Genomic DNA, 12,555 nt, shown 5'->3' with positions numbered 1-12,555 from the left:
GAATTCACTAGGTAAGGTAATCCATTCCATTTACCTTCCATCTTGGAGTCAATACTGTGTATTGGCTCCAAGGCAGAAGAGTGGTAAGAGTAGGCAATGGGGGTCAAGTGACTTGCCCAGGGTCACACAGCTGGGAAGTATCTGAGGTCAAATTTGAACCTAGGACTTCCCATCTCTAGGCCTGACTCTCAATCCACTGAGCTACCCAGCTACAACCCCATTCCATTTTTAACAGCTCTAATCATTAGGAGTTGGTTATTGTGCTGAACAAAAATCCGTCTTCTTGTAATTTCTACTCTTTGGTACTATGGCTACCCTCTGAAGCAAAACCAAACAAGTCTAATCTCTCCATCACAAAAGATCCTTAAGAACAGTTATTTGGGCAAAGAGGTAATGAAACTATCTCTGTCTGCAAATAACTTAAAGATTCAACTAACAAGTTAGTTGAAACTATCAAACAGGAAAATTTTGTAAGTGTAAAGCAAAATTTTTTCTAGATTTCCCTTTTACTGAACAAAACAAAGATTAGTACTGGTGATAAAAACAATGAGAAAAATAATGGTAAGCAATGGACAACAGAAAAATCCATCAGACTCACTGGGATGCTAGTATTTTTATAGTAAATATTAAAAAAATGCTACAAATATATTTGAGGTTGGATTATTCAGGATATAGAGGCATAGAAAGCACACAAAAAAATCTTGCCCACAAATTCTATCTAGTGAGCTATTAGGTGGAACAGTAGATAGAGCACTAGGACTAGAGTAAAGATGACCCAGGTTCAAATTTAATCTCAGACACTTAGTAGGTGTGTGACCCAGGGGAGGTAATATAATCACAGTTTGCCAGGGTTGGAAACAGGAGGTCCTGAGTTCAAATTTGGCTTCAGACACTTCCTAACTATGTGAACCTGGGCAAATCACTTACTCCCAATTGCCTAGCCCTTACCATTCTTCTTCCTTGAAACCAATACTTAGTATTGATTCTAAGTTCTTCCCTTGCTTCTTAGTTGTTCTATTAGGCAATTCTGTGACTTTGGGCAGTCACTTAGCCCCTTAGGGCCTCAGTTTCCTCATATATAAAATAAAAGGAATGGATTACACCAAGAGTTCTGTTCCCTGCACATGGAAACATCTACAAATTTGGATGCAGGGAATAGGGGGAGACATCTTCATTTTCATAAGCTTCTAATTGAAAGTTGCTATTTCCTTCAATTATTTAAAAACATTGTTCTTAAGAAAGGATTAGCAGGTTACTTTTTATAACTTAGAAAGCCTACATGAAATTATGAAGAATGGAAGGAGTAGAATCAAGAGAACATTATATACAGCTACACAATTAGCTGTATATATTACAAGAATAACTTGTAAATGTCCACCTCCAAAGAAAGAAATGATAAATAGACATGCAAAAGAAATAATTTATGCATATTTGTATTTGGGTGATGCCTTCTATGGAACAGGGAGGGCAAGGAGAGAGTGAGATATCTGGGAATTTTAATGAATAAATAAATAAATGAAAATATTCTTCTGAAAAAGGGTCCATAGACTTCACTAAACACCAAAAGAGTCCATGCCACAAAGAAAGGTAAGAGCTCCTGGCCTAGGTGATGTGTATGGCATTATCCAGGTCTGAATCCTGTGATTCATGGGACATGACTTTGGGAGGGAGGAGGGGAAATTTATTGGAAACTTACCCAGTTTAATGCATTTCAGAGGTCACATTACTTAGAAAACAGATAATGAAACAAGGTCCAAGAGTTCACATGCCCCAATTTGTTTAGCTCTTCCTCAACTGATGAGTATCAACTTTGTTTCAAGTCCTTTGTTATCAGAGAGTGCTACAGTAACATTTCACTCCCAAATTAACTCCCCTCCACCTTCTTGCCAGTGGTATTCCCAATGTGGAGACATGTCTACCCTGAAGTCCACTCTCCTAATTAGTGAGTCCCTAGCACCAACCACTATTTCATGAGAGTCCCTAGTCAAGATCACTAAATCTTGACTCAATTCTCTCTCTAGACATCTTCTCTACTTTCTCTCCAAAAGCCTTGCCCTCATGTGGGCACCCATCCTTCCCTCTATTTTATAGTTCCCCTATAAGTGTTATCTTCCCTATTAGAATTGAGGGTAGGATTGTCTTTATAAACCACAGAGTTCAACCTTGTCTGCATATTATAAAGGCTTAATAAATACTACCTACTGTTATGAGCAGTGGGGGGCTCAGGATGCTAGTGATGATTGCTCAATAGGGAGAGAGACTCAGAACACAGCAAGATGTGAGTATGGGTTTTGTTCCCACACCAGCTGGGCTAAGCCTCCTTTAAAAATGACGATTCTTTGTTAAACCACAAAACCTTAGAAACCAATCCAGGCAGGCAGTTGGTAGCAGTAACCAGGAAGTAGAGATGTAAGTTCCTGAAACCTTAGGTTGAAGTGAAGGATTACCACTGACTTGGAAAAGACTATAGCCAGTTAGAGATGTTACCCAGATCTGACTGCTTGAAACTAGTTACTGTCACTAAGGTAAGAAGTTGGTTTCCAAAGAATATTTAGGCTTTAGGATCAAACAGGGTTTATTTGTTATCAACTGAGGATAGGTAAGAGGGGAAGGAAAATGGGTGAAGGTACCCTAAATGATCTTGCCTAATTATTAAGACTAAAATAAATATTGAAGCACAAGTTGTTCCTAAGGTGCAGAGTAAGGGAAGACCTTGGGGGGGGGTCTGTCCCCAACTCTGTTACTGTTTGTTGCTGAGCCCAGAGGCTGCTGGGCCCCCAAGTCAGACACTGTTGTTTCTTGAAGTTAGCTGTTCACTCTTGCTTGATTTAAAGGTTGTTGGCTATGCCAATAAGGTACTGATTTGGCTAGCAATGAAGGTTGTCCTTACCTGCCTGCCTAATCCAATCTCCCAAACCTTCCAGGGCCCAGTTTGCCACCACCTCCTCCCTTACCCAAGGTGATGAGAGAAAAGAAGTGAAGCCTCAGGGGTTTGTGGACATCAATTTATACCCTGTCCTTAACTGTCACCTTGGCACATGCCCTGGGATGCCTTGCCAGGTTCTGTGTTCCAAAGTGGCAAACTGCTATTTTGTACCTACAGAAAATGGCTGCCCATTTCTGCATATCATATCACCAATCTAAAAATAGTTGACTTCCTAGCTGTGTGACCCTGGATAAGTCACTTAACCCCTACTGCCCAGCCCTTACCACTCTTCTGCCTTGGAACCAATATACAGTACTGATTCTAAGCCAGAAAGTAAGAGTTTTTTTTAACTTAAAAAAAAAAAAAAAGCTTTGGTGTTGAGCTTCTTTCTTTTTGGTTCTCATATACCAAAAAGTGGACTCTCTAGGTTTATATTTAACATATATTTATACATTATAGTATATATATTTTGACTATTTTGCTTTCCAGATGGCTGTTCAAATTTATAGCTCTAACAATGCATTAATGTGCTTTCCCACAATCTCTCCAATATTGACTATTTCTGTCCTTTGTCATATCTGCCAATTTTCTAGGGGTGAGATGAAGACTCAGGGATGTTCTGACTTGCATTTCTCTTATTAGTAGTAAATTAAGAGTATTCTTTCATCTATTAAATTTGTTAGTAGTCTATCTTAGATGGGTAATGTACTTATAAAAATTACTGAAGATAGATATCAACAAAAACAACTATTAAATCATAGGGTCAAATACTTTTTACAACATGCCTATTGGAAAAGGCTATATTTAGATAAGAAAATTAATTCTGGAAATAATTTTTAAAATAAAACATTTTAATCAACTACTATTTTAAAAATATCACTGTAGTTACAAGAACATAGTATGTTAAAAAAAATTAAATAGATTATGGCAAATGCTGAATTAAAACAGAACCCCTGCAAAAAACTTTTTTAAAATTTGTTTTATATTTGGTATTTAAGAAACAAAGTTAAACGTTTAAGATGAGGAACAACAATTCTAGCCTAAGGCAAAAGCTACCAAAAAACAAATAATGCAGAGGCTAATAAAATGTGAGAAATAATCTCAAGGCCTTTAGGGCTTCAGTTTTCTTGCAATTATTACACAATCAGAATTATCAAAAGGAACTAAAAGGAATCAACTAAAACATCAAACTAGTTCTAGTCTAGAAATGATGTGGTAAATAGCACCCTCTAGTGTTTCATTTTTAAATAGCTTTAAAGTCACTTAATGTAGTGAATAAAGAATTAATTTTAAATTTTACTAATCTAAACTGCGAAAGAGAAATATAAAGTTAAAGATCAATAAATTTCAGAAGAAATACAACATTTATATTTAGGCAGATCGTTGCTCTATACTATCCCTTTGCCAACCTTTTTAGAAGTTGGGAATTTCTTTTTAGTTCTGAATCCTTATTGTGTAAACAGGACATTAGATGTCACCCAATTCAACCCTCTCATTTTACTAATGAGCACACTGGGACCCAGAGAGGTTGAGTGATTTACCAAGGTTACAGAGGTATTAAGAAACAAAGGTAAAATCTGAATTCTGGTCTTTTGACTTCAAATCTTCTTTCCATTGTACCACATGGTCTTCAAGGTGTAAAAGATAGTAAGAATCTTTTCTACTATACAAGCAAACACAATGAAAAATAGTATCTGATACAAGAGTTTTTAACTTTTTTTGTGCCATGGACTCTTTTGGAAGTCTGGTGAAGTTTATGAATCCCTTCTTGGAAATTTTTTAAATGTATAAGATATATCAGATTGCAAAGGTAAATTAATTATATTGAAATATAGTTATAAAAATACTTAAAAACAAAACAAATTCATGGTCCACAGGTTAAAAACCCCTGAACTGTGGGTAGCTAGTATAAGAATAAAGAGAGCACGAATCCCATCCTTACACTAGGTAGCATAGTAGATAGAGCACTAAGCCTGGAGTCAGGAGAACCTGGATTCAAACCTGGTCTAAAACACTTCCCAGCTGTGTGACCCTGGGGAAGTTACTTAATCCCAGTTGCCTAGCCTTTGCCCTTCTGTCATAAAAGTTATTACTAAGGCAGAAAGTAAATGTCAAAAAAAAAAAAAAAAAAAAAAAACTTCTGACCTGATACCATGAAAAAAAAATTGTGGAATACTGGTGAAATGGCTGCCCCACCATGTGGAACATCTCTGGTGACAAAAGAAGAAAGGAATCCTGCATGTTTCTCTTCTTTAAGATAAATGCTGAAGCAGGAAAAGTTTACCTTCAGGGCCCTGTAATTAAAGTCTTAACCTTGGAAGCATTTTGAAGGTCCTAGACCTGCCCTCCATATACCTCCATGCCTTGAACCTCATTTCTTTCCCTTCCTTGCATCCAAAATTGTATGTGAAAACTTTGGTGCTCAGTCCTAGACTTCCTTATGAAATGGCATATGAAATGGCCTTCCTAGGATAACGACTCAACCAAAGTAAATCTAATGATGGTTATGCCAGGTATTGTGCAGAAAAAAGAAGCATGTTTTTGAGAAATTTACACTGGGTCCATTAGGCTGCCCTCATTTTAATTTTTTTTTTTAAACCCTTGTACTTCAGTGTATTGTCTCATAGGTGGAAGAGTGGTAAGGATGGGCAATGGGGGTCAAGTGACTTGCCCAGGGTCACACAGCTGGGAAGTGGCTGAGGCCGGGTTTGAACCTAGGACTTCCTGTTTCTAGGCCTGACTCTCCATCCACTGAGCTACCCAGCTGCCCCCCCCTCATTTTAATTTTGTGATGATTATACAGATTGTGGAAAGAGAAGGGATCTGTGATTTCAATGGAATAGGGGACTCCCAAGTGAAGAAAATTCCAATATTAATGCAGTTCAGCACCTTTTCAGCAACTTAATCTTAAGAGAGTTGCCTAGAGCACTAACAGACTATATGACCTGCCCAGTGTAACACAGCTACTATGTGTCAGATTTGTGACTTAGGCATGATCTTCTTGACCTAGAGGCTGGCTCTACATTTGCCAAGCTTAAGAAAATAATAACATATAGCACATTAAAGTTACATGGTACTGTGAGTATATTCTCTCACTTGATCACCTCATCAACCTTGTCAGATTGTATACAAGCATTACTTGCATCCAAGTAAACCAACTTCCTTAACAGATGACAAAACTAAAGGGCATAAGAGTTAAGTACCTAAGGCAAGGTCAAAGAGATTTCAACCTTGAATTTAGAACCAAGATGTAAAATGGATCAATTTTATATTAAATTTAAAGAGTTTTGTACAAACAAAACCAATGCAACCAAAACTAGAAGGAAAGCAGAAAGCTGGGGAAAATGTTTTGCAGCAAGTATCTCTGGTAAAGATCTCATTCTCAAATATATAAAGAACTAAATCAAATTTATAAAAATATAAGTCATTCTCCAATTGATAAATGGTCAAGGGAAATGAACAAGTGGTTTTCAGAAGAAATCAAAGCCATCTAATCACATGAAAAAATGCTCTAATTCACACTTGATTAGAAAAATACAAATTAAAACAACACTGAGATACTACCTCACACTTGTCAGATGAGCCAGTATGACAGAAAATGAAAATGATAAATGTTGGAGGGGAAGTGGCAAAATTGGGGCACTAATTCACTGCTGTTGGAGTCATGATCTGATTCTGGAAAGCAATATGGAACTAAAGCTGTGCATACCATTTGTTCTAATAATAATACTATTGGGTCTGTATCACAAGGAAATAAAAAAAAACAGAAAGCAATCTATTTGTACAAAAACAATTATTGCAGCTCTTTTTGTAGTAACAAAGAATTGGAAATTGAGGGACTATCCATCAATTGGGAAATGGTTGAACAAGTTGTGGTATATGATTGTGATGGACTACTTTTGTACTAATAAGAAATGATGAGCTGGATAATTTCAGAAAAATCTGGAAAAACTTATCATGAACTGGTGTAAAGTGAAGTGAACAGAACCACAACAGTGAGCTAAGTGACAGCAATATTTTTTTTGATGAACAACTGTGAATGGCCTAATTATTCTCAGTAATTCAATGATCCAAGACAATCCCAAAGACTCATGATGAAAAGTACCATCTGCTCTCCTAAAAATAACTAATGGAATCTCAATGCAGCCTGAAATATACTGTATTTTACTTTCTTTCTCCTTATTTTTTGTTTGAGACCTCTTCTACAAAGTGACAAATATGGGGAACTGTTTTACATGATTACACATGTAAAATCCAAACCAGATTTTTTTACATGTAATTGGTCCAGAGATATTGGGTATTTTAAAAGTCATATTTGGATTACGAATTTTCATACATATCCCTTAAGCCAAGTAAAAGACTTGTAGGGTAAAGTCTGATCGATCTTTTTTTTTTCCCAACTGTAACTAGGTATTGGCTAATGAAAAGTATAATTAAGAAAATCAGAATTATCCACTGAACTACTCCAGCACTATTATCAGCTTAAGATAACAAATAAATTGAGGCAACCATGAATGGTTATAAATATCCAAACCAAACATTAAATATTGATGTGGTTTTTTTTACACTTTGTAAATATTTTATCATGTCTAATTAAGACATGCATAACATAAAGAGACTTAAAGCAATCAACTATAAAATTCATTGTTTATATGGTACATAGCAACTTGCAAAACTAAAATAACACACAGTATGACTAAAAATAAACTTCTGTCTTAATCTATAAGCAAAAGGAAGATTTAAATATAATTCTGTTGAGGAAGCAAATATAGAGGAAGCAGATTTGTCTGTAGCAGATTTCAATTTAAAACTTGCTGAGAAAGATAAAGTTATGTCCTTTGATCCAGCAATGTCATTCAAGTCTATACCCTTAAAAAGATGAAAAGTGAAAAGGACCATGCATCACAAAGATTAGACAATGTGACCAAACAGGAGTTATACCAAGAATACAGGGATAGTTTAATATAAGGGAAACTATTAACATAATTGATCATCTTAATAATAAAAGTTTATAAAAATATGATTGTATTAATAGAGATAGAAAAAAGTTTTTGATAAAATATAATACTCACTGCTATGAAAAACACTGGAAAGCATAGGTATAAATGAAGTTTTTCTTAAAATGATATTAAGCATCTACCTAAAACCACCAACAGGTACTATTTCTAATGAGGAAAAGCTAAAAGCCTTCCCAATAAGATCAGGATTGGCCCATTATCACCAATATTATTTAATATTAGAAATATTAACAATAGCAATAAGAGAAGAAAAAGAAATTTAAGAAATTAGAATGGACAAAGAAGTAATATAGCTACTCTTTCTACAAATGATATGATGGTATATGTGGAAAATCCTAGAGATTCAACTAAAAAGTTAGTTGGAACTATCAATAATTTAGTAAAGTAACTAGATATAAAATAAACCCACATAAATCATCAGTATTTTTATATATGACTATCAACATGCAGCAAGAAGAAATAGGAAAGGATATTCCCTTTAAAATAATCAGAGATAGAATAAAATACCTGGGAGTACACCTACCAAGACAAATCCAATAACTACATAAATATCACTATAAAATATGTTTTATAGAAATAAAAGTCAGATCTAAATAATTGGAGAAATATTAATTATTCACAGGTGATCAGAACCAATATAATCAAAATGGCAATCCTGCCTAAATGAATCTACTTATTCAATGTGATTTTAATTAAATTACCAAAAAATTATTTTATTGAGCTAGAAAAAATAATTTAAAAATTCATTTGAAAGAATAAAAAATCAAGACTAGAAAAAGAATTAATGAAAATGTAAAAGAAGAAGATCTAGCAGTATGAAATTTTAACCTGTATTATGAAACAGTAATTATTAAAATTATCTGGCACTGGCTAAGAAACAGCTAAGAAATCACTATTTGGCAAAAATCGAAAGGACAAATGGAAAGTAGTTTGGTAGAAACTAGATATAAACTAGCATCTTACGCCATTTGCTAAGATAAGATCAAAATGGATAAATGATCTAGTTTACACACTAGGAAAGTACACAAAAGGAAATATCCTAAGTAAATAAGAAGAATAGGGAATATATTAACTATCAGATTTATGGATAGGAGAGGAATATATCAGTCAACAAGATATGGAGGGCATCGTGAGATATAAAATGGATAATTCTATGCACATTAAATTGAAAAGATTTTGCAAATAAAACAAATGTTGCTAAGATTAGCAGCAAAGTAGGAAACTGAGGGAAATTTTTCATAGTTTCTCAGAGGTCTCATATCTGAAATACAGAGATAACTGGCAAATTTATGGAAGTAAGATTCATTCGTAAATGGGCAAAAGATATAAATAGACCATTTTTGGATGAAGAAATCAAACCATATAGGTGAATAGGAAATGCAAAACAAAACAATTCTGAGATATCATCTCACACCCATCTATCTGATTGGGTAAAATTATAAATGTTGGAAGGATGTAAAAAACTGGAGGCACTAATATACTGTTGCTGGAGCTATGGACATAACCATTTTGGAGAACAATTTGGAATTACACTCAGAGAGTTATAAAACTGTATATAGCTTTAGTTATTACTGGGTCTGTTTCCTAAGGAGATCAAAGAACAAGGAAAAGAACCTATGAGTTCCAAAATATTTATAGCAGCTCTCTTTGTCATAGAAGAAATCAAGAGGATGTCCATCAACTGAGGAATGGCTAAACAAATAGAATATGATTGTGGTGGAATATGACTGCACTATAAGAAATGATGAGCAGATTAATTTTTTTTTAACTTGGAAAGAACCACATGAGATAATGAAGAGTGAAATGAATAGAGCCAATGAGAACACTGTCTCCAGCTACAGATTTAATAGTCCTCAAATAACTTGTGTTTACCCTCCAGAGAATAAACTGAGAAGTGAAAAGACAAAAGCTATATATTTTTCTAGCTGATGCCTTGCATGGTGAGGGGAGGAAATGGAGTGACTGAATTTAAAAATTAAATTTAAAAAAGTAAAAAATTTTAATAAAAAAAAATTCCTGGCCATAATCCAACCATTCAAGTCACTCTTAGGAACAATAGGTTTTTTTGTTCAAATAAAGGAAAATTCAAACTTTAAAAAGACCCAAAGTTACAAAAATAATTCCAATGAGTCTTTCCAAAATAGCAAAGACCTATAAAAATAGGTGGGGAGTGGCTGCCCAAATTATGGTATAAGAATGTAATGGAATATCATTGCATTTTAAAAAATAATGAAAGAGACAGTTTCTGAAACACCTGGGAAAATCTGGATGAATTGACTCATAAATAAGCAGAACCAGAAGCTTGTCTACCAAGCAATCCTGCTCAATCCATCTCTTAACTAATCTAATGGTTTTGATGCTAAAGATATTTTGCAGTCATCATTAAAAATCATACTGTAAAGCAGTCTTTTCAAATTCAGGTCTTAAATTCCCGCCCCCCCTCAACTTGACTTATATTTCTGGGAATTTCTTTTTTTTTTAATTTTTAAAAAAATATATTTTGAATATTTTCCCATAGTTACATATTTCATATTCTTTCCCTCTCCCCGAAATCCTCCTAATCCCCCTTAGCTGACACACAATTCCACTGGGTTTTACATGTATCATTATCTTAAGAGGGCAAGTATGGTATTTTTTTTCCTTCATGAACCTTTCAAACACTAATTAAACATTTTTTTAAATTGTTTTTAGCAATTATACAGTGGTTTTTTTCATACTTGCCCAATAATGAAGTGATTTTTCTTCTTCTTTTGAATCATCTCAAAATAAGTTTACAAATACTTAAAAGGAACATATTTTAAACTTGACTGACTTACTTGCTCAAAATACCTTACTTCTGGTTTCACATTAATAATTTTGAGTAAAGAGTAACGCACAATTTACTGTATAGATTTTATTCATATGTAACAAATAATCTTCAAGAAGATTATGAAACATAAGGTAAGTCTTTAGAAAAATTTCAAAATTATCACTTACAACAAGAACTTTATTAGCAACTTACTTGTATTAGGTCTAAAATGCCAAGTTCACTTTCTGAAGAATCCACACAGAAGACAAAATACAATGTGGCATAATGTCTGTAAATCAGTTTGTTGTCAGATCCACCTATTAGCCTAAACAACAAAGACAAAAAACTGAAATGTCAGAGGGAATACAAGACATGTATTCATCAGTTCAGGCAATTTCAAATCTCAGAGTAAAATATTTTTATGTAAAAAAACTCCTGCCAATAGAAATCTCATTTATGCTTTCTGAATTTTTAATATGCACTTATTTCATGAAATAATTCAATAATGAATTTCCTTTTGCTTAGAAAAACTACAGGGGAAAAAAAAGCATTTTCTTAAACATAATTTTGTAATATAGAAAAAGATTCACAGGAATTCCAGTGGCAAGAGTTGGAACTATAGATGGTTTCCAGTCAGAAATCTTAAAGGCAAATTACCAACTAGAGGAAAAATGAGGCAATATTTCTTAATGTAGGAAATGTTTCCTATAATTATTCCACTAATATTCAACATATATTGATTTTCATCAAAAGGTATCTGGAATTATTATTCTAGCAAATATTACATTAAAATACTATACTTAAAAATGTCCTTTCCTAACATTATCTCATTAAAATACCTTTGAAACATTTTTCATAAAGAATTTAGCCATTTTGCATTTTACTAGGTAGATGACTGCTGTCTTCAAATTTTTGAAAGGCTGTCATGAGGAATAAAGGCCCAACTTGTAGGCAGACTTTGGCTCAATTTTTAACAATTAAAAACTGTCCAAAAAAAAAAAAAAGGAATGAACTACCCCTAGAGGTAGTGAACATCTGTCCCTAGTGCTGGATTTATTCTTCTTTTTCACAAATTTATTTTCTGAAGTAGATGCATATTTTAACTCTAGTAAGATCTAGTCTTCAGCTTTGAAATGAATAAGATTACGTGAAAACAGTAAAATTGGGCAGTAAAATCAATATTTTTAACAGTAATAAAATGTTAACTTCAGATACTTTATAATAGCTTTATATGAATACAAATATACAACTAAGAAGAATCAGTTTTAGAACTAAAGAAGTTAATCTAATTTCCTAGTTACTAATGAAAGATACTAAAATCTACTGAAATTAAGTGACTTACTACCAATCTTCTTTCTTTTAGAGACAAGTTCATAACACAGGTTTCAGGGCAGTAGTAGATAGAGAACCAGTCCTGGAGATGGGAGGTCCTGGGATCAAATCAGGTCTCAGACATTTCCTAGCTGTGTGATCCTGGGCAAATCACTTAACCCCAAACACCTAGCCCTTAATGCTCTTCTGCCTTGGAACCAATATTTAGTATCCATTCTAAGACAGAAGGTAAGGAATTTATAAACAAACTAAAAAACTCAGGTTTCCTGATATCGAATTCAGTACTCTACCAAATCTTATTATAGTTTCACTGTTACAAAAGAATGATTCCAATTCAAGTATAATTTTTAAATGTAAAATTCAAACAGAAAATGTGAATGAATATGCAAAGATAATCCTATTCAATTCAATAAATATGAAGTATTTATTCTACACCAACCTTGTGCCAAACCCTATTTTTCCCTCTGAAAACACTCAATAAAAAGATGATG

At 33.7% G+C, this 12,555-nt stretch overlaps 1 protein-coding gene across 8 annotated transcripts in view; it reads right to left on the bottom strand.

The window, feature by feature from the left end:
- AP3S1 (adaptor related protein complex 3 subunit sigma 1) overlaps positions 1-12,555 on the bottom strand; it is a 120,098-nt gene that overhangs the window by 39,398 nt on the left and 68,145 nt on the right. For 7 of the 8 annotated variants that reach the window (XM_044661890.1, XM_044661896.1, XM_044661918.1 and 4 more), the window contains exon 3: positions 10,946-11,057. The exons of the other annotated variant lie outside the window; for it this stretch is intronic. In XM_044661890.1, coding sequence (XP_044517825.1) covers positions 10,946-11,057 — 112 coding nt within the window. The remainder of the gene's footprint in view (positions 1-10,945; positions 11,058-12,555) is intronic. 8 annotated transcript variants of the gene reach the window in all.

Source organism: Gracilinanus agilis, chromosome 1 (genome assembly GCF_016433145.1).
Source record: "Gracilinanus agilis isolate LMUSP501 chromosome 1, AgileGrace, whole genome shotgun sequence".
Lineage (NCBI taxonomy): Eukaryota > Metazoa > Chordata > Mammalia > Didelphimorphia > Didelphidae > Gracilinanus > Gracilinanus agilis.
This window is presented reverse-complemented; position numbering and strand designations above follow the sequence as displayed.